Consider the following 23,283-nt stretch of genomic DNA (forward strand, 5'->3'; position numbering starts at 1 on the left):
ATGGGCGCGCGCGAGAGTCGGCAATGTGCCTGTTGACAATTAAGAGGAGGCCTATTAAGGCCATTAATGTTTCAATTAACAGGGATTTTTTTGCTGCCCATCCAACCTTACGGTTGGCGGGTGGGCAAATCGGCCAGGTGGCCTTTGCGTTTTTCAGGAAACCTTATCCAAGGGTGGGATGAGGTTTCCGTAATTAAATTTAAAAAATAAATTCTATGCACAGAATTTTTGTAATGACCACACAAAGGTGCCTCATTCTGATGCGTGGATATTTTTTCTAGATTTTAAATTCTGTCTTTATTGATTTTAAATTTGTCAGTTCCCTGAGGCAGCTCTCTGCCATCAGGGAGCTTTCCTTCCGCGCTCTCCCCGCACCCGCGCTGACTCGCCCTCTTCCCACCCCCACCCCAGCAGCACTGAACCTTTCAGTGCGCCTTTCACGCTGGCTGGCCGTCAATTGGCCAGCCAGAGTTGAAATCACAGTCGGGGACCAATCGTGGTCAGCGGTCCGTTCCCTGGCCACTCCCGGGCCCGCCGATCGCAGCCACCCACCGTCCTGAAAACTCTGCCGCAGGTCTCTCATTTTCTTCAAATGACACCATTTAGATTATACTGCCTCTCCATTTTGCTTCTCCTAAAAAGTATTTCACTTCACACTGGATTAAGTTGCATCTGCCATGTGTCTGCCCATTTTACCAGTTTGTCTATATCCTCCCAAAGCCTTCTATTACCGTGCTCACTATTTATTAGGTTGCCAAGGTTTGTATCATCTACAAACCTCAAAATTGTACTCCAAGAATGAGAAATCAACATTGTTTATTACAGATAAAAGCAAAAAATTGCGGATGCTGGAAATCCAAAACAAAAACAAAAATACCTGGAAAAACTCAGCAGATCTGGCAGCATCTGCAGAGAGGAGCACAGTTAACGTTTCGAGTCCGCATGACTCTTCAACAGAACTAAGGAAAAATAGAAAAGGGGTGAAATATAAGTTGGTTTAAGGGGGGAGGGTTGGGACAAGTAGAGCTGGATAGAGGGCCAGTGATAGATGGAGATAACCAAAAGATGTCACAAACAAAAGGACAAAGAGGTGTTGAAGGTGGTGATATTATCTAATGGAATGTGCTAATTAAGGGTAGAAAGCAGGAAGAGCAAGGTACAGATAGCCCTAGTGGGGGTGGGGTGGGGTGAAGGATTCGAAAAAGGCTAAAAGGTAGAGATAAAAAGCAGAGATAAAAATATATTAATATTGATTAATACAGAATCTGCTATGGAGCAATTTAATGAGGCATGTGCGTAGAGTCACCAATTGTCATCTAAGATTGCTTCAAGATATTTTTTAAAAAAGTAATGATTTTTGTTTCAGGTCATGGGAACTATCCTGTGCTTGACAAGTTCTAAAATAATCAAAAGAGAATTTGCCAGGACTTGGCTAAATTTCTACAGTTAGAATACCAGACTATCAGCTTTCCGGAAATCCTTTGTAATCCTACACTAGCCATTAATTGCATCCTCTCATCAAAGGTTTTATCTGTCTGTGTTGATGAATAGCACAGGTATTTATCAGTCTTTAATGTCAGTCATCATGTTGCAGTGACTCTCATGACACAATTATGCTCGGGGTACCGGTTTACTGGCCGCTCACAACGGTGCCTCAGAATAATAATTGTTGGTTCACATGGTTGGACAGAACTATGCTCAGTTGGGTTCAAACGCTGGTTAAGTTTAATGTTAGCATAAATCTGGCGAGTACTCCAGCACTGAAAAGATTAAAAACTACATTTTAAAATGGCCCTGGCAATACAATTAACTGCCTGGGAGATTTTCAAGTGTTAAAAGCAATTGCAGTTACCTTTCAGTCGGTAGAAAGCTGAGGTGGAGTGAAATGATTTCTTTAAGGTTCTCTCCCAACAGTTGCTGGACTATGATCTTGCCGTTCTCACTCCTGAGCTGTCGGGAGTTGACGCAGTCGGCATCAACACAAATAATGTATTATATCTAATCGATAAAGTATAAACAGCATAAAATCATAACCAGACTCTGATAACCTCTCAACAAGTACGATTGATAATGTCTCTATCTGGATCATCAGATTAAATCAAAACAACAATGCAGTGGAGGCTTTATTTTTATTTAAACAGAAGCAGGGCTAAGTATACACACTTGCTGCTGTTTGTCTTGGTCAGGAAATGCAAATTGTTTCATTATTTTCCCTGTGTGCTTTTATTTAGTAGCTAATTTATTCTTTAATTAATGTTATAACAGCAGTCTGCAGGCTGAGTTTGTGCATTTTTTGGAGATTAGAAGGCTTTTTTTTTCCATTTGGCATGTACAGTCTTGGCCTGTGCATTTTTTCTGAATAAGCTTAGAGTGGGAGCTTTTTAACCTCACAATAAGTGGTGAGAGAAAATCAGGGCCTCGACAGGCAAAGCAACTTGTTATTATTTCGTGCCAGTAAGTCCTATGGTGCTTCTTTGCGCTCCATTGATCTAAATTCATCTGTCTCCAGACCTACTATAATATGTGGCCTTCTACCAGGCATCGATCTAAATAATTGGTTCACATCTGTCAAAATAATCCATCAAATGTAATCTCCTCAAAGCTTCTCTCAGTGACTCATTTTGGACTGCGTACTGCCCAATTGGGAGCTGAGCCACACAGACCTGAAAGTTACTGGTAACCGGTCTCCACCAAAGTATCTGATCTCAGGCAGGGTAGCTGGATTTTTTTCAACAATCGATGATAGTTGCCATGATCACCATTACTCAGACTAGCGTCATATTCCAGATTTATCAATTGAATTTAAATTCCACCAGCTGCTGTGGTGGGGTGTGAACCCATGTCCTGGATTAATGGTCTAGTGACATTATCACTGCACCACCATCTCCCCTTGATCCCAGCTGGAAAGCACATTTGTGGATGGCAGTGACATCATAATTAAGTTAGTTGTAAATATCAATTTTATAGTCAATTAGGCCAACGCCTTGAGTGGAAAGAAAAATTGGATGGGGTATGTGCTGAGCAGCCACCAGTCTACCACCAGTTTTCTGCCCAATAACGAAAACTAAAATCCATGCCATTGAGGAACTGGGACTAAGGCGTTCCAACAGATTCAGTTTGCTAAGATTAGAAACACTGGTATTGCATCTGCCAGCTGGAGACAAAGGAAACATTCAATTATTGGGAGCTGGAAGGATGTAAAAGTCACTTACTGTCAGATTCTTCAGACATGTGGTTAACATGCAGCATTCTAATGTGTATTTTGTTGGAGAGTGACTAAAATTGATACATCACTCCTCACCCCATTAATGTTAAGGCAGCGTAGTCAACATTCACATATACATCTATCAGAAAGAAATTAATAACTTGTGCAATAGCTCAGTGAATAAAGGCATTGTCAGGCAGATTTAGCTTCCAAGAATATTCCGGATTCCATTCAAACCAATAGATCCCTGTCGGAGCAGCAGTTTAGGTGTTGCATCCAGTGATGATGTCTCTGGATTAGGGGCGGAATGAATCAGCTGGGATTCCTGGTTTTATGCATTATTAAGTAACTCCTGGTGGAAAAAGTAGTGGTGTGGCTATCAGCTGAGGGAGGAAGGGAGGATTGGGATTTGTGAAGGTTTCCACAGTCAAATATCTTCTTCACATTCACTGCACGAGTTTATGGCTTCAGAGGAGGGAAGAAGATTTAGAAAAAACAACTGTTTCTGGCCCACCTGCATAGGTCAGTGATATCTTAGAAGCTCATTGTTCTGAATATATTTTATACACTTTTTTGATATTTAGTCAGGACATCCAGTTCCTACATTATGTTGACTGGGTTAGATTGTAAATGCCCTTTGTTTTCTTTCTAGGATGTTCTCTGTGCCATGAACAGACCATTCGGCCTCTCTGGAAAGGATCCAATTTCTTTTTCATCTAAGTTGATGGGCACTGACTGTTTGGGCAGCATTCATGGGTATGTAAGATTGTGATTATTGCTGCAATGGATTTTATCCAATGACTTCTTGGGTGAGGTGGTGGCGTAGTGGTATTATCGTTGGACTCGTAATCCAGAGACCCAGTTTAATGCTCTGGAGTTCGAATCCCATCGTGGCAGATTGTGAAATTTGAATTCAGTAAATATCTACAATTAAAAGTGGAATGATGACCATGAAACCATTGTCAATTGCCATAAAAACCCATCTGGTTCACTAATGTACTTTAGAAAAGGAAATCTGACAACTTTGCCTGCTCCAGATCCACCTCGTAAATGCTCTCTGAATGGCCTAGCCATCCACCCGGTTGCACTAATCCACTAAAAATGGAACCGGATGGACTGTCACCATCAATCTAGGCACTGGAAATGACGACTTCAATCTCAGTCTTGTCGACCCTGCAAAGTCCTCCTTAATAACATCTGGGAGAGCTGTCTCACAGACTAGTCAAGCAACAGCCTGAAATAGTCATACTAACAGAATCGTACCTAACAGATCATGTCTCAGACACCACCATCATCATCCCTGGATATGTCCTGTCCCACCGGCAGAGGTGGCAGTACAGTGGAATACAGTCAGGAGGAAGTTGCCCTGGAATCCTTGACATTGACTCCAGACCCCACCATGTCTCAAGGCATCAGGTCAAACATGAGCAAGGGAAACCTCTTGCTGATTACCACATACCGCACCCCTCCCCTCTCCGTTCAGTTGATGAATCAGTACTCCTCCATGTTGAACACCACTGAGCACTGAGCGTGACAAGGGCACAGCATGTACTCTGGGCCGGGGACTTTATGTCCATCACCAAGAGTGGTTCAGTAGCATCACTACCAATCTAGCCGGCCAAATCCTAAAGGACACAGATGCTAGACTGGGCCTGCGGCAGGTGGTGAGGGAACCAAGAAGAGGGAAAAACATACTTGACCTCATCCTCACCAACCTGTCTGCTGCAGATGCATCTGTCCATGACAGTATTGGTAGGAGTGACCACCGCTCAGTCCTTATGGAGACGAAGTCCCGCCTTCACATTGAGGATACCCTCCATCGTGTTGTGTGGCACTACTGCTGTGCTAAATGGGATCAATTTTGAACAGACCCAGCACACCAAGACTGGGCAACCATGAGGTGCTGTGGGCCATCAGCAGAAGCAGAATTGCATTCAGCAACAACCTATAACCTCATGGCCCGGCGTATCCCCCACTCTACAATTACCACCAAGCCAGGGAATCAACCCTGGTTCAATGATGAGTGCAGGAGGGCATGTCAGGAGCAACACCAGGCATACCTGAAAATGAGGTGTCAGCCTGGTGAAGCTGCCAAATAGCATAAGCAGGAAGTGATAGACAGAGCTAAGCGATTCCACAACCAACGGGTCAGATCTAAGATCTGCAGTGCTGCCTCATCCACTCTTGAATGGTGGTGGGCAGTTAAACAACTTGGGGGAGGAGGAGGCTCCACAAATAATCCCATCCTCAATGATGGAAGAGTCCAGCACATAAGTGCAAAAGAAAAGGCTGAAGAATTCACAACAATCATCAGCCAGAAATGCCAAGTGGATGATCCATCTCAGTCTCCTCTGGAGGTCCCCAATATCACAGATGCCAGTCTTCAGCCAATTCAATTCACTCCCCATGATATCAAGAAACAGCTGAAGGCACTGGATACTGTAAAGGCTATGGGCCCTGGCAACATTCCGGCAATAGCGCTGAGCACTTGTGCTCCAGAATTTGCTGTGCCCCTAGCCAAGCTGTTCCAGTACAGCTACAACACTGGCATCTACCCAGCAACATGGAAAATTGCCTGGGGATGTCCTGTCTACAAAAAGCCGAGGAAACCCAACTCAATTACCACCCCATCAGCCTACTTCTGTCATCAGTAAAGTAATGGAAGGGGTCATCCAAGTGCTATCAAGTGGCACTTGCTTAACAATAATCTGCTCACTGATGCTCTGTTTGGGTTCCTCCAGGGCCACTCAGCTCCTGACCTCATTACAGCCTTGGTTCAAACATGGGCAAAAGAGCTGGATTTCAGAGATGAGGTGAGAGTGACTGCCCTTGACATCAAGACAGCATTTGACCGAGTGTGCCATCAAGGGGCCCCAGCAAAACTGGAGTCAATGGGAATCGGGGAAATTCTCAGCTGGTTGGAGTCATACCCAGCAAAAAGGAAGATGGTTGTAGTTGTTGCTCATTTATCTCAGTTCCAGGACATTACTGCAGAAGTTCCTCAGTGTCCTCAGCCCAACCATCTTCAGCTGCTTCGTCAGTGACCTCCTTCCAGCATAAGGTCAGAAATGGGGATGTTCACTGATGATTGCACAATGTTCAGCACCATTCACAACTCCTCAGATTCTAGAGCAGTCCATGTCCAAATGCAGCAAGACCTGGACAATATCCAGGCTTGGGCTGACAAGTGGCAAGTAACATTTGCACCACACAAGTGCCAGGCCATGACCATCTCTGACAAGAGAGAATCTAACCAACGCCCCATGATATTCAATGGCATTACCATTACTGAACCCCCTCCCATTATCCACCTGTCCACCATCTATAAGGCACGAGTCAGGAGTGTGATGGAATACTCTCCACTTGCCTGGATGAGTGCAGCTCCAACAACACTCCAAGAGCTTGACACTATCCAGGAAAAGCAGCCCCAACAACACTCCAAGAGCTTGACACTATCCAGGAAAAGCAGCCCACTTGATTGGTACCCCATCCACAAACATTCACTCCCTCCATCACTGACGAACAGTGGCAGCAATGTGTATCATCTACAAGATGCACTGCAAAAACTCACCAAGTCTCCTTAGATAGCGCCTTCCAAACCCATGACCACTACCATCTAGAAGGACAAGGGCAACAGACACATGGGAACACCACCACCTGGAAGTTCCCCTTCAAACCACTCACCATCCTGACTTAGAAATATATCACCGTTCCTTCACTGTCGCTGGGTCAAAATCCTGGAGCTCCCTTCCTAACAGCACTGTGGATGTGCCTACACCACATGGACTGCAGCAGGTCAAGAAGGCAGCTCGCCACCACCTGCTCAAGGGCAATTTGGGATGGGCAATAAATGCTGGCCCAGCCAGTGAAGCCCACATCCCATGAATGAATAAAAAACAAATGCAGCTGCTAAATAAGTTTACTCAAATGCAAGGAGTTTGCGCAACAGAGTTAGTACCTGCCATCAATTCTCCAATTCATCCTAGAAAAATGCATCTACTGCCCTAGATGATTCTATTGCACAACATAAAGGACTGAATATGTCTGTAGGCCAGTTGTATTGTGCTGTGTTATGGTTAAAGCAACAAACGATTCCACTGTATTTAAAGCATCTGCTATAAACTATACCCTGTCTGAGCAGCGAAAATTACAATTGCGTCCAGATTAAACCACTGCTGATTCTTCACAGAGGTTCAGAGTGACTGACTCGGCATTAATTAAAGCTCATTTTTCTTCCAGTTTTGTCTTTCTTGTGCAAGTCTGTTTGTGCTCGCTTTTGTGCTGTGACTAACTCTTGGTCTGACATTCCCCTCTCTCGCTGATATTTTTTTACCTCCTGATCTGGTGGATTTGCAGATGCTTGGGCAGCCTGCTCCACACCGCCATTATTATTCCTAGTAGCTGGCACAGGAGGAGATTCCTCAGCCTCCACCTGGTGCCTCTCTGCTTAGTGCTGCTCAGATTAGGGGCCGAATGGTGGTGCGTTCAATCCTGGTTTTAGGAAGCTGATGCTCGCTGCCACAATGCCACCCACAAATACTAACCCTTCCTAATAATCTGTGGATCTGGAAAGAGAGAGTCTTCCTTCATTCACTACTATTAGTGAGCTAATCTGGGCATGAAGCAGGCTTACCCGCAATATACTAACATCAGCCTTATTGCTAACATCAGCCAACAGAAGAACTGTATCCAGAAAATCATGTAACATAGTGATGAACATTAATTTAAATTCTTTGCGCTATTTAACTCTATTCCTTCAAAAAGAATTTTGCACTTTCTATTTTGCTTCATTCCTTATGGTGAGTTAGGGCTTGGGACTGTGATGTCTGTCTTCAATAGCAACTTGCAATTACATAGCGCCTTTAACATAATTAGGCATCCCAAGGCACTTCAGAGGAACAATTACCAAATTAGCTACATGTTAGGACAGGGGCAGGTCAGAGAGGTTTTAAGGAGCATCTTAAAGGAGAGAGAAGAGAGGCAGAGGGAATTAGGGTGGGAATTCGAGAGTTCACGACTGAGGCAACTGAAGGCACAGCTGTCGGTGGTGGAGCGATTAAAACTGGGGATGCTCAAGCGGCCAGAATTGGAGGAATGCAGAGATCCCGGGGTGGATACGGCTGGAGGAGGCTGGTGCCTTTTGTTCAACAGTACTCGCTTTGCTTATGTTGCCTCCCATTGTTTGTTTCACACTGTGAATTACCAAATCCAATCAATTAAAATTTGGCATAACTTCACATTGCATAGTTCTGATTCTGTTCTTTTGATGCTCAGTTCTGTACTTCCTGTATTTCTGCCTCTGAGATATATTATGGATTTTGTGAGTCTTACATAGATGGAGGGGAAAAATTCTTAAAAATAGTTTTTCAGTATAGCAAAGCATAATGGAAGGGATTCTGATTTATTTGACAAACTAGTTAAGCATCTGTTTACCCTGTGAGCCAAACCATTTCAAGAAACATTGGATGGTTATGTTTTCCTGTGTACGTTCCTGAGCGTGGTATTAGATATTGTAAAACTGGAGCTGTGTTTACCATCCTACTCTGCTTCACCTCCTCATGTCAATCATGTGTTTTAACCCATTCTGATGTTACAATTTGAACACAGTTTCCGAAATGTGCTATATAAATGAAAAAGTCTTTTGTCAATTAATTTTGATGTGGGTGGTTGTTATGGCCGAGCAGTTGGTCAAGCTGAATTATTTAAAAATCCCAGAGAGAATCTTTAAACTGCCGTCAAAACCTATCATTTTAAGTGCTATGCTTGAGATGTAACTCTAAATTCAGGAATCATACCACCAGTTCTCGAAAGGTTTTATATTAAGCTAAATGAAACATTTTATTAATTTACACAAGTTAAATATATACACACAGCTACAAGTTAGTATGATCATAACTTTTAACAAATTCCCATCTAATCTCCATTAAGACAACAGCAACCCATAGACTTAACCAGACACCAGACAAAGCATTTTCACCTTACAAATTCAAAATGAGGTTCTTTTCACTTTGGTTCCTGTGGAATCAGCTGGAGGCTTACAGCTGCTTTTGATCTCACATTGCCTCCTCCCTAAACACATACAACTGCTGAAGTTATACCTAGCACAGCTCATTGAATATAAATTGCCATTGTATCACCAGCCGCTTTGAACTCCACATTTTAACAATGAAACCCCTTTCATAGTACCAATTTTATTAGCAATATAAACATATTGCTTAGTACCTGCTAGCTAGGCAGTAGTTTTCACTCCACTTCTTGAATGCTCTATTCAAAAAATGCAAATGCACGCTATCTCTCATATCAAAACTAGTACACATCAAAACACCCAGACTAGCTGGCTTTAATCCAGTTAAGACACACCCACAGACTAAACCTCTATTTTAAAAGAAAAATATTTTTCGAAAACTTTATATAAATTAAAAGCTTCATGACAGTGAGAGTGTAGAGGAAGGAAGAATTGTAGTGTAACATTTATGTTAAATGGCATCAAATTTGATTGATAAGGTGGTCATCATATGTCCAGTTTCCATTTGTGAAATTGACTTCTTGTGACAAGCAAGCAGTTAGGGCTCAGGAGCCATTTTACTTCCATTCTGTACTTTTCCCAATTAAATGTTGATAATTGGGCAACAGATCGCACTATGTACATGAAAGGTAGAAATGTTGCTGGAGCTGTTCCAAGATGTTGCATTGTATTGAATCAGTATAATGCTATGTGCTGTTTCCCCTCAACTTAACTACCACCTCTTGTGAAGGCCAAGCTACTGTGCTGTGGGTGCCAGCATCCCTCTGATAACATGTCCAAACAGCATTCCCCACCTATGAGCCGGCACATGAAGGCTGGTGACCTACTCAGATACACAAGGCATTGCACAGTGTGGTTGTAGAAAATTAGAAGAAGCTTTGCCACACAAAGCCAGCCCTCTTTTTAAAATTATAAATTGTTTTAACTTGCGACTCTCACTGTCACAATCAGATCTATGAGCTTTTATAAGGTCTTCTGGTTTGCTCCCAGCAGCCAGGTAATATATGAGCAATTTTAATGAAATGGGACCAAAGTGATTCAGTCCACTTCACAGACCGCAAAGCTCTTTTACATCCACTTTGCAGGGGATGCATTCCATTTACCTAGAGCTCGGTGCAGGGTTCCTCTGTGCTCCAGTGCACCCACTTTGATGTGACTTGGATTAAAGAATGTGTTCTGCCGAAATAACGCCACACGTTTCTTCCAACCTTTTGGGTGCTGTTTCCTCACAATGTTCCGCTCCAGGAGTTCCCCTAAAGGGTTGAGTAAACAGGACAAACTGAATTGATGCAGTGCTAAAACGTGTATTGTCTTATTCACAGTGTACTATCAGCACCCGGTTCAAGGATACAAGTGTCCAGAGCACAGCGTTCTGACTGTAGCCGGCAGCTAGTGAGGGCAGCATCACAAGACTGGTATGGAGAAACAGCAACAGACGTTGCAAAATTTTTAAGTTTTGCGCCTTGTCATGATTCAGAGTTGTGTTTACTTTTTATTTCTCTTTATTCCAATTCTCTCTCCTCCTCTTCTTCACTCTCTCCTAAATCTATTGACTCAGATCGGAGTAAAGTTCCGTGCATTCCACTTGTCAATCAGTTCCTCACCCAAGTCACCATTTTTCATGTCGGAGCCCAGGCAATGTTACGGTCCAGTCTGGTTCTGTTCTCAGCCATGCATTTTCTAGTAAAATGTCACTGGATATTAAACCAAAGTGGGAGCTTAGACTGATTGTTCTCTTGTCCAATCCACTTGTAAAGATCAATTGTAGCATCCCTTGTATCACCCTGAAATTGGCTAACCGAATGCGGTCCAGACATTAACGCTGAGTTTTAGTGAAAACAGAAAATGCTGAAAATATTTGTGTCTGGCAGCATCCATAGAAAGAGAAACAGAGTTAAAGTTACGGGTCAATGACCTTCCAGTGAGGAGGAGTGTTTTAAAAAATAAAAGCCTCACAAGGACGTACGCAGAAATGGGCATGTGCATTGGATTAAAGTCATACATTTTGGGAGGAAAAATGAGTACTGAAGAGTATAAACAAAATGGAAAGGTCCTGAAGGGTGTGGAGGAAGATAGAGAATTGTGAGTATAAATACATAATTTTTTGAAGGTGAGGCTACAAGTAGCAAAAGTCATAAAAAGGGCCAGTGATATTCAGGTTTTTAAAATAATAGACTGGACAAAGAGCAAAGAGGGAAAGAGGTTATGATAATTCCATACTATGGACATTATTGAAAGGGTATTATAATTATAGAGAGTGTACAGCATAGATTTCCTCAGGGATGGGAAACTGCTGTTGTGAGAAGAGCCTCAAGATGCTGGGACTATTTCCACTGGAGCAGAGATTTAGAGGAAATTTAAAATGATGAAGACGTTTGGTTCAGTGAACAGGGAAAGACTGTTTCCCCTGCTTGGAGGGGAATTAGTGACTCAATCTTTCATTTCAAACTCATCAAGAGACTGTGAGGTGAAGTTGAGGTGAAGTTAGAAGAAATTGTTTGAGTGTGGAGTAATTGAGCTAGAAAGGGCAGAGCAGATGAAGTTTGAAGACGTAAGGCTCTGGGTAGAGAGCAAGGGGTGAGATTAGTTTCCGACTCCTCTAGCAAAGAGCCAGCACAGATGTGATGAATGAAATGGCTTCCTTCTGTTCTGGTGCAATGGTCTCTAGTCCCTGTTAATCTTGGCCAGAATGGTGGCAGGGGCATCCTGGGGTGGGGATTGCCAGATTGGGTTCGCCTGTGATGCCTGCCATGATGGAATAGCCTATTGCACTCATGGTCAGGTGTCACACAAGAAGGTGCTGTTTGATTGAGCTACCAAAGGCTGAGAGCTTGGAGAGTTGTATCCTGGCACAGGTCAAGGAGATGAGAAAATAAGAATGGAAAGTTAGGGCTGGGGTTGAAAAAAACAAATCACTTATGAACTGCAGCAATCTTTTGTCATTTAATCTCCTGCCTTCTACCTGTCATGGACCTGCCTTTTTGTTGTTAGCCACCCCCCCCCACCAACCCCCAACCTTTCCCCATCACCTGTCTCTGAACTTGCATAAAACCTGTTAAATCCTTAACTTTTCTGACGAAAGATCATCGACTTGAAACATTAACACCTGCTTCTCTCTCCACAAAAGCCGCCTAACCTGCTGAGTATTCCCAGCATTTCCTGTTTTTATTTGCAATAAAATCTGGCCTCGCAGAATCGGTGTCACTTGACTAAATTATTTTTTGTGTTTAAAGGTCTTTTAACAATGAAGGAAAAGATGGCAGAAACAAGCCTACAGGGGCACATCTTCCAACCAGTTATGAGAATGAACCAAACCTCCTGGCGGGAAACAAATCTTCCAATCAAAATGAGAAACACAAACCACTTGAAGGCTACAGGCCCAGAAGCACTTCCAGCATTGGCCAGCTGACCAACGTTGGCCAACACAACCATCGCAGTACATCCGAGAACACAGCACTAGGAAAAGCAACTTCAGAACAATACAGCAAATCCATTTCAAATGTTCAAGAAAGTATGAGACGCAAACCTACAGTGGGAGGGCCAGAGTCATTTGTAAACTCCCACCCAGAAGGAATTGGTGCTGAAGCAGCATTGAAGAAGAAGGCAACACCACCTCAGAGGCCTCCAGCTCCTAAACTGAAATGGGTCAATTCAATTAATGATGATTTGGCAAAACGGAGCCCGTTTTCCAACACGGCTGGGTTCAATCTCAATCCATCTGAAAGGGAACCAGATTATTTCACAGGAAGTAGCATCAGTTGGGAGCCTGAGATGCCACCCGCTCGGCCCCCTTCGCCTCAGAGTACAGTGCACTTGTCCTCTTCTCCATTGCGCCTCCAATCATCATCGTCTTTTCCAGAGGAGGACGATGTGTTTATCCAAGATCTAGATCAGCAGGCCCTTAGCAGTGGATACAAGCCACTTCCACTTCCACCTCCACCTCCACCTCCACAGGACCCCAGAGCTGTCTCAGGGATCAGAGACCTAGACTTCCCACCACCACCACCCCCAATTAGTTTTGAGGATGAACAAGCAGAGGAATTATTTAACAGGAATGATGAGGAAGCTCTGGCCAGGTAACTAAGTGTACATTAAATTCCATTAGAGTTGTCACAAGATTCACTGGTGTACATCATGCAGATCAGTACTTTTTTTTAAAGGAGAGAAGTCATCTGCATCTGAAAACTCTGGATGGGATTTTACGACGGGTGTCAGGATCCCAACGTCACAGCCAGATGGGTGTCCTGAGCCTGCCCATGTTATCAGCACACCTTCCAGTGCCACCTTCTGGGAGGCAGCTTTCTAATTTCACGACTCCACACTCACTGTCCTCAAGTGGGTTCCCGAGCTTGGAGGCCCAATCAGAGAGCCTGCAGGGGCGTCTACCCAGAAAGATGGGCATCTCCGAGGCAGGCAGGCGAGTGCAAGGGCATCTCAACATGGAGGCACTGAAGTTATAAATTAAAGGGTCTGAAGCCAGTACAGCCATTGGGTTGGAGGGGAAGCCCCTCCTCAGGACTACCCATGGACGGAGCTTTGGCCTTCAGGCCTGCAGCCCTGTCATGAGGATGGCCCGATGGCCCTTGGGCCTGCCATCAGGAGGCCACCTCAATTGAGCTGGCAGCTTCCATGCCTGGTGTGGGGCAATCCGCAGCGATGGTGCACAATGGCCCCTCAGTGGGGCCTTATTGAACTAATTGGCTGCCCACCTCCATGGAGCAGGTAGCGACCCAGTGCCCAGTCCACCCCTGGGAAAGTCTCCTGGAGAAGAAAAGGTGTCAGGGAGCCACCCGGATGCGCCACCCCCCCCCAACCCCGCAATCTCCATCTCCATCCCCGTTGCCTCAGTGCTGTGAAAAGCTAGTTAATGGTTTCCCTTTCAATCACCCTCTTAACACACATTTATATTTAATTATTTTATATATTATTTTGGTTGGTTGGAAAGAGCATGACATGGCCACAGTGCTATAATTGATGGGCTGTGGGTATGGTGTCCCCTTCCTATGAGATTTTGGGAGTGTGAGGGGGAAGGCTACAAGGCTGGTGGAGAGGTAAGGCCATGAAAAGATTCAAACATAAGGATGAGAATTTTAACTTTTGAGGATGGGGGCCAAGGGTGATGGATAAGTGGAACTCAGGGAATAAAAGAGAAAGAAAGAACTTGCATCTATACAGCACCTTGCATGACATGGGGCATCCAAAAGAGTTTTACAGCCAATGAGATACTTTTGATTGTATTCACTGTTGTAATGTAGGAAATGCGGGAGCCAGGTTGTGCACAGCAAGCTCCCACAAACAGCAATGTCATAAATTACCTGTTTTAGTGATAAAGATTGGTCAGGGCACAGAAATAACTATCCTTTTGTTTGCAATACTGCTACGGGCATCTTTTATGTATACCTGAGTGAGCAAACAGGGCCTTAATTTAATGCCTCATCCAAGCGTTGGCACTTCCAACAGTGCAGCACTCCCTCAGTACTGAGCTGAGTGCCCGCCTAGATTTATGCTCAAGCCTTTTGAGTCAGCGGTGAGTGTGTGACCACTGAGCCAAGACTGAGATGGTATAGGATGCAGATAGCCCAGCTTTGGACAGAGTGCAATTTACAGAGAGTGGAGGATTGGAGGCTGACCAGAACATTAAACTAGCTGGGTCTGGAGTGGATGCAGATGATGATATAGAGTTGTAAGTGTTCAATCTTTGTGCTAGAGAAGATATGGGTTGGGAAACTCTGCTTATGTCAAATGGAATGCTGAAGCTGGAGTCCATCTGAGACTATAGCTGTTGAGGGAGATGGAGTCATTGCTGGAGGAACTAAAACAACTTCAGCCTTCCCATGGTTAGTTGGAGGGAATTACAGCTCATCCAGGACTTTGTGTTGGACAAGAAGCCTGACAGTAGAGTGGGGATAGACAGATAAAGCTGGATGTCTTCAGAATATGGAAGGAAGAAATAACTTGTATTTACATAGCCCCTTACACATTCTGAGGTGCCAAAAGTGCTTCACAGCAATTTTTGAAATGCTTTTCAAATGCAATCACTGTTGTTAAGTTGGTAAATGCAGCAGGCAATCTACATAAAGTAAGGTCCATCAACCATTAAATAAATGACCAGTTAATCTGTTGAGAGATATATAGTGGCCTGGTCACCAGGAGAACTCGCCTGTTCTGAAAAGTGCCATGGCAAATTTTATATCCAGCTGAACAGGCATTTGGAACTTTTGTTTAATGTCTCACCAGAAATTCAAAAATACAGCACTCCCTTAATACATAGAAACTAGGAGCAGGAGTAGGCCATTCGGCCCTTCGAGCCTGCTCTGCCATTCATTATGATCAAGGCTGATTATCCAATTCAATAGTCTGCTCCCGCTTTCTCCCCATACCCTTTGACCCCTTTTGCCCCAAGAGCTATATCTAATTCCTTGAAAACACTTGAAATACTCCATTGAGTGGTCCATAAAATACACAGGATGTTCCCATGTAAGTGAAGAGGAAAGACTCAAGGTTAGATCCTTGGGTGTTCACGAGAGTGAGGGGATGGGAAGGGAAGCCGTCGCTGGAGACAGGCTGGCTGTGATCAGCAGTTAGAAGTGGAGCTAAGCCCCAATGAGGCATTGGAGGAGAATGATGTGGTCAAGGCCATATAGATGATGGGATAAGATAATACACCCTGGCTAAAGTCACAGAGAAGGTCATTCATGACTGTGCTGAGGGCTGTCTTAGTTATATGGAAGAGGCAGAAACCTGACTATAGGGATTGAAAAGCAAGCTGTAGGAAAGATATGCCTAGATCTGGGATATGGGAGCACAATCAAGGAAGTGGAGAGATGGGGGCAAGTTAAGGATGGGGCAGTAGTTTGCAACAACAGAAGGGATTGAGAGCTTGTTTTGGGGATAAGGAGGTTATAGTGATTTTGAAAGAGTGGGGTGACAGTATCTGAGGACAGTGTTAACCAGCATGGGGACCCCAAACAAAACTTCTGTACTCAGGCATTTGGTGTGATGGGGGAGGTGGGGCATTTCTACTTGGTTACACTGCTTGTACTTACCTATCATTAACTTATGTCTAGTGAAGCCGAGTAGCATTTATACCCAAAACAAAAATAAAAATACCTGGAAAAACTCAGCAGGTCTGGCAGCATCTCCGGAGAGGAACACAATTAACGTTTCAAGTCCGTATGACTCTTCAACAGAACTAAGGAAAATAGAAGAGGCGAAATATAAGCTGGCTGTGTGGGGGGGGGGTCTGGATAGAGGGCCAGTGATAGGTGGAGATTGCCAAAAGATGTCATAGACAAAAGGACAAAATAGGCTAAAAGATGGAGATATTTAGCCTATTTCGATCCCTTCCCTTCACCCAGCCTCCACTAGGGCTATCTGTACCTTGCTTGTCCTGCTTTCTACCCTTAATTAGCACAGTCCTTAGATAATATCATCACCTTCAACACCTCTTTGTCCTTTTGTCTATGACATCTTTTGGCTATCTCCACCTATCACCGGCCCTCTATCTAGCTCTACTTGTACCACCCCCCCCCCCTCTTAAACCAGCTTATATTTCACCTCTTTTCTATTTTTCCTTAGTTCTGTTGAAGAGTCATACGGACTCGAAACATTAACTGTGTTCCTCTCCGCAGATGCTGCCAGACCTGCTGAGTTTTTCCAGGTATTTTTATTTTTGTTTTGGATTTCCAGCATCTGCAATTTTTTGCTTTTATCTTAGCATTTATACCCAGTTAGTCTGAGTATGCATCAGACATTTATACCTGATTATACAGAGTAAATGCTGTTGCTGCTTGGAGCTACTCGTACCAGATCATCTGCTGTCCTGGTGTGTCACACTTATATGCTTTGCACCATCCTCACACATTCACTCAGCTGCAATCGCTCTTTGACATCCATCGTACAATTAAGCCTAGGTCAACTTCTCTTTCTGTTGCCCTCCACTTTGCCCTCTAGGAAAGATCCAAGTTTTCAGTAATAGAGTCAGACTTTTAGACAGATTCTGGTGCTTCGTCATTGTTATCCTGCTGTCACTCGCTGTCTAGACTTTCACCCATAAAGGAAAGATATTTCAGTGTGGTATTGTGCAGGCTTGGGCTGAAAAGTGGCAAGTAACATTCGTACCATACAAGTACCAGGCAATGACCATCTCCAACAAGAGAGAATCTAACCATCTCCCATTGACATTCAATGGCATTCCCATCGCTGAATCCCCCACTATCAACATCCTGGGGGTTACCATTGACCAGAAACTGAACTACACCAGCCATACAAATATTGTGGCTACAAGAGGAGGCTGAGGCTAGGAATCATGCAGCATGTAACTCACCTCCTGACTCCCCAAAGCCTGTCCACCGGGCACAGGCATGATGGAGCACTCTCCACTTGACTGGATGAGTGCAGCTCCCACAACACTCGAGAAGCTTGACACCATCCAGGTCAAAGCAGCCCGCTTGATTGGCACCCCATCCACAAACATTCACTCCCTCCACCACCAACACACAGTAGTAGCAGCAGTGTGTACCATCTACAAGATGCACTGCAGGAATTCACCAAGCCTCCTTAGACAGCACCTTCCAAACCCATGACCAGTACCATCTAGAAGGATAAGGGCAACAGGTACATGGGAACACCACCACCTAGAAGTTCTCCTCCAAGCCACTCACCATCCTGATTTGGAAATATATCGCCATTCCTTCACTGTCGCTGGGCCAAAATCCTGGACCTCCCTCCCTAACAGCTACACCACATGGACTGCAGCTATGCAAGAAGGCAGCTCACCACCACCTTCTCAAGGGCAGTTAGGGATGGGCAATAAATGCTGGCCTAACCAGGAAAGCCAAATCCCTTGAATGAATTTTTTAAAAAGTCATACCCTAGTAAGAGACAGAACCTTCAAGACGAGAACAAATTGGGATGTAAGAAAAGAGAACCCACAATTGGGCGGTAACAAAATTTGAGTTCAGAATCAGATATACAGATTTTTGAGATGTTTCTGCCTCAGAAATAATTTCACTTCTTTCAGCCAAATGAACTGAACTCGGCATTAGGTCATACATCTTTTGATGGAACTGTATACATAGAATCCTGTTTGAGACCCCAAATAAGGAAGTATTCCCTACAATAATTGGTGCTCCAAATTTGTGCCACAGTCCTAAGAAAGCTCACGTATTCTGAATGGAATGAATGACATTGCTGCAGCTCAAAAACACCCACAACTCCAAAGAGTGGAGATTCAGCACCACTTGGTGGTCAATGTAGGAATTGCAATCATTTTTTCCAAATCTAAAGAAGGGCTTCTTTATTAAATGCTTGGCTCAGCAAATTCATCCAGAGAACACCTGATAAGGGGCAAAATTGAATGTAAGTAATTAATGTGATTAGTATAGTCCTTTGAAGCATTTGACATAATGCTCCACATGGTTCTACAGAATGATGGTACACAGGTTTCCTCGCATAACCCTTTTCCATACTCAGTTTGAGATTTCAGCTGTGCTAAAGTAGGCAGGCACCTGGAGGAATTAAAAGCAGAAGCACCATTTCCCACAATCCCTGTTTTTTCACATTTACCTTCAGTCATTGAGAGCAGTATTGGGGAAGGACTGGGAGCAGGTTGCTAGGTGTATTCTCCGTAATGGCATTGGTAGGATTAGAGGAAGTAGAATGTGAGGAGGCTCTTGTGGAGAATTAACAACAGTATAGACCAATTACACCAATTAACCTGTTTCTCTGCTGTAAATTCTGTGCAATTCTATGACAAGTGGCACTAGAAGGTCCATAAAAAGAGAAGAAATTCATGTAAAAATCATGAAAGAGAATCTTCTCCCTCCCCCCTCAATTAATTAAATTTGCAAGTTATGAGAATGTAGAACATATCATCTTGAAAAAGTGAGAGCAGAGCAGTTTTTCTGTTAAAGACAAAATTAATTTCCTTTAAGTGTGCCTTTTATATATTTTGTACTTGCTAGGCTGAAAATTTCAATAAAGTACAGATTAAGTTATTGAGAGAAGGAGGAAATGGTAAGAAGATGCCCATATTAAAAATACTCTTACAAATACAGTATTAAAATCTCTTTTCACATATTTTGCTAAATGCTGTTTATTCTGTCAACTTCCATACAAAGCATGTTGTGTTGAATTATAATAGTATGGGGAATTTTTTCTATGAAGTTTTTCATTTAATGAGTTATGGTGCCTCTCCATTATTGTAAATGATAATCTGGTGATAGTTGGCCCAGTTATTGAGAATAGCGCACACATGCTTCAGTCAGCTGGCAATACCAGCAAATCTTCAGGCAAAATAGCCTTTGTGCTACAGCACACTTTACAAACTAGTGTATTGAGTGTTGTGTCGAAGTTTTATATTTAACTGCAGTTCAGAATGGTGCAATTTACATTACATGTAAACAAACACAACAAGAATGTTTTTGCTTTTATGTTATTACAAAAGAATGTTTCTTCCTTAAATCACAAGTAACATTCAGGAGCAAGAAAATATTTTTGTTCAATATAACTTCTGTTAAGGAGGAGGTAGCATAAAATCTCTTGTTCTTATCATTACATATTACTCCTGGCCAGGTTTGAATACTCAATTATGTAATGGCTGGGATGTAATTACATTGATTACAGTGGCTGCACTGATTTTTTTTTTGTAGTTTTTTAAAATAAAATCAGTTTTCAAACAAAAATCTCAGTAGCCAGTAATGGTGGCTCATGAGGTGAATTTTCACAGCAAGGACCACTCCAAGTAGCAGTAATGTCCAAGATTTAAGCAAGTCAAGTCCTAAATTAATAAACCTCTGGATAGGGAGGAAAATAATCTCTCCTTTCGCTGACTCCCTGCTGGCTAATTACATCGTGACATGCCGACAGAAAAATTCAGGCCCGAGTTGGGGGTGGGGCCCGCTCGCCGACGCGAAAATGATGCGGGATGACATCGGGAGGAACCCCTGACGTCATCCCACCCTATTTAAATATTCAGGAAGGCGGGCGGACAGCGCGATCAGCTGTCCAAAAGTTTAATAAAGTTTTAGTCGTATTTATTAACATGTGACATTGTCACATGAGGGGGACATGTTAATAATTTTTTTATTCTATTTTTGATATTTATAACACTGTCAGTGATCTCCCTGAGACAGCACTTATTCTCAGGTAGATGTGTGCTCTTTCGTATGAAAGAGCGCACTTTGACAGTTGGGGGAACCCTCTCCACCCCGCACAGGAAGCTCATAGCGCTTCCCATCGGGCAGCCCTCTGGGTGGACCTTAATTGGCCTGCCCACTTAAAATGGTGGCAGGGATTGGCTGCCCGACCACCGCCAAGCCGGTGAGGCCCGCCCGCCCATCAAGGGAAAAATTCTGCCCATGGTGTTTGACACTCAGTCCTCCGATCTTGCTGCGTGCAGATTTGTAAACCAGAAGTGTCTTAAAGGAAATAAGGCAAAAATAATTTAAATAAAAACGCAAGGTATTAGAATACTTGCAATCAGTCTGACAGACCCTGAGCTTGACAACAATGTATTCATTGTAATTGACATATTCTGAAGTAGATAATTATATGTGAAATGGTTTGAAGTATTTCTGAGATGTGATACAATGAAAGGTAGATGCTGTATTTAATTGATTTTCTATTTTAATTTCTAAATACATTGTTAATAGTTTCAGTGCACATCATTCAGTTACACTATTAAATTGAATGGAATAGTTTTTAATACAGCACCTATAAAATGTCAGGTCTTTGAGGAATGACAAACAAAAGCTAGACTGACCTCTAAAATGAGAATGAAAACATGAAACATAGTAAATACAGATATTGTAGCAATTTAATTTATGACCAGCCATCGGGTAAGGTCCCCCAATTTGTCAACTTCCCAAACAGGACCCCAATTTTGTGAGGAGGAATGAGCTGGCTCACCTTCTTTATTCAACCCCCCTCGGTTGGTCACAACAATGTTGATTTAAAAGGGATCCTCCCCCCACCCCGATGGACACCTTTCCCCAGACCAAATGTATTTATGTCTCTAGAAGGAACCAATTTAACCAGGCTTTCTTAAGTCAAAGGAAGAGTAAGTTTATTAGTTACTAAAACCCGAGAAAAACAATAAAATGCAACATACGTACACACACATCAGAAATGAGAAGTTAAAAGTCCAAATAAAAGTCTTTTAAAAATACGAATCAGTCTTTGGCTTGCCTGTGAGGTGTGGATGGTGGAACATTGTGACCATTAAGTTGGGTGATTCTGGTACTGACTTTGGCAGTTTTGTAGTTGGCTTGGAGATACTTAGTTCTGAAGGGTAGCTGAAGAAGCTGTCCTATTTCCTTTTTGATTGTGGTTTCTGATGAGCCTTACCACCAGCAACAGAGAGAGAGAGAGCTTTTGCCTGCAACTGCAGGGGTGACTAATTAATGGTCTTGTGCTGTCACTTTCACAGCACACACTACGCTGCGCTGCTCTGCAGCTAGCTTTTTAATCTATTTTTTCCCCTGTGAATTCCAGGAGAGGAATTTTTGCATTCATATCAGAATTATTTACACGTTGAGATATAAATCAACAGGAGATGGCTTTTTGGGTGACTGCTGAGACATGCAAATCAGTCTTTTGTCACAGCAACCACAGGAGATTAAATTTCAGTCTTTTGCATCTTTCCTATCTTCTTTCAAGTATCTCTGGTTGAAGAAGGCCATGACAGCTTTTCAGGCGCGACATTCCATGTTCTCTCAGGACAGGCTGTCAGTATAATCCACATAGAAATTTTCCAGAAAGTGGTCACTTTACACAATCAACCATCTTTTGCTCAGTGTCCTTGCTTGTATTTCTTTAAAAACACACACATCTTCCTTGTAAAGTTCAATATGCCTGTAAGTAATTTGTGGCGATAATCAGTTGTTCATGACAAATTTTTGTTTATCAGTTACTATTGACAAACTTACCAGAGATCATATTCATCTTTAGTCTCCAATCTGGTTTACTTTTTTTTTCATCAAAATAATGTTTACCAGCTGTTGTGATAATCAAGTTTGAATGTGGGCTGCTCTATTGTTTAACAGCACTTTTCTGCTCTTAAAGGTTTCCAGACAATGATGCTGCAAAGGACAATGTATCTGCGGTGACCAGCAAGGAGAAAAATGGCCAAACAAACCCACCCTGCAACTGCAACATTTCTGCAGTGAACTGTGGGCCAGAAAGTGCAACAATTAACCTTCCTACAGCCCCAGAGCAAACTCTCACTACCCAAATTGCACAGCGCAGAAACCAGAGCTGGGATGCATCATGTGTTAAAGCCCAAAAGGTAGCCACAAGCCAAGAAAACCTAGACTGCAAACATTCCTCTGTGCCACTGGAAGTAAATAAGAAGTCTCCTGAGGACCTCAAGTCAGAAGAACTTGCCAAGGAGATTGTTGGCAAAGATAAGTCTCTGGCAGAGATTTTAGATCCAGATTCAAATATGAAGACGACCATGGACCTAATGGAAGGTATTTTCCCCAGAAGCAGCACGGTAAGGCAGGAGGCACAACACAGAAGGCCGAGGTTACAAAAGGTGATCAACAAACCCGTTTCTGAAGAAGTTAAGTAAGTCCTAAAGCTTTGTAAAGGGTGGTTCTTATATTAGTGGCATTATGATGTGGCAGGTGGTAAGTGCCAAATCACCAATGGAAAACTTGGCTAAGCTATCACAACGATTTGTAATTTGTATTTTTATTATGAGAAGGCATGTACACTGAAGTCAGAAGTAAAGATTCCACTATCACTTTTGAAGCTTCTAAATATCAAATTGAAACATTATTAACAAAAGAAAAGAAAACTTAAACACACAAGGTTACAGTTACACATTTAAATTTAGTTTTACAACATTTCCCAAAAGATTCCTACTTAGCCAAATAAACACCATTTTCCAGGCAACAGTCCAAATAGATTTTTATTCGTTAAACCATCCAGTAAAATTACTGCAAGGCGCCCACTGTTGCTATAAGGGTTTTATTTCACAGGGCTTCCCTCTCCCTCTCACTCGACAATGCAAATCCAAGGCTTGTAACATAAGAACATAAGAACTAGG

General features: G+C 43.0%; 1 protein-coding gene across 6 annotated transcripts in view; it reads left to right on the forward strand.

Annotated features, from left to right (window-relative positions):
- The window catches only part of shroom3 (shroom family member 3), a 170,628-nt gene that overhangs the window by 136,027 nt on the left and 11,318 nt on the right, over positions 1-23,283 (forward strand). For all 6 annotated transcript variants that reach the window (XM_041190643.1, XM_041190671.1, XM_041190662.1 and 3 more), the window contains exons 4-7: positions 3,858-3,961; positions 10,553-10,645; positions 12,464-13,306; positions 22,296-22,799. In XM_041190643.1, coding sequence (XP_041046577.1) covers positions 3,858-3,961; positions 10,553-10,645; positions 12,464-13,306; positions 22,296-22,799 — 1,544 coding nt within the window. The remainder of the gene's footprint in view (positions 1-3,857; positions 3,962-10,552; positions 10,646-12,463; positions 13,307-22,295; positions 22,800-23,283) is intronic.

The sequence above is a fragment of the Carcharodon carcharias genome, chromosome 1, assembly GCF_017639515.1.
Source record: "Carcharodon carcharias isolate sCarCar2 chromosome 1, sCarCar2.pri, whole genome shotgun sequence".
NCBI classification, from domain to species: domain Eukaryota; kingdom Metazoa; phylum Chordata; class Chondrichthyes; order Lamniformes; family Lamnidae; genus Carcharodon; species Carcharodon carcharias.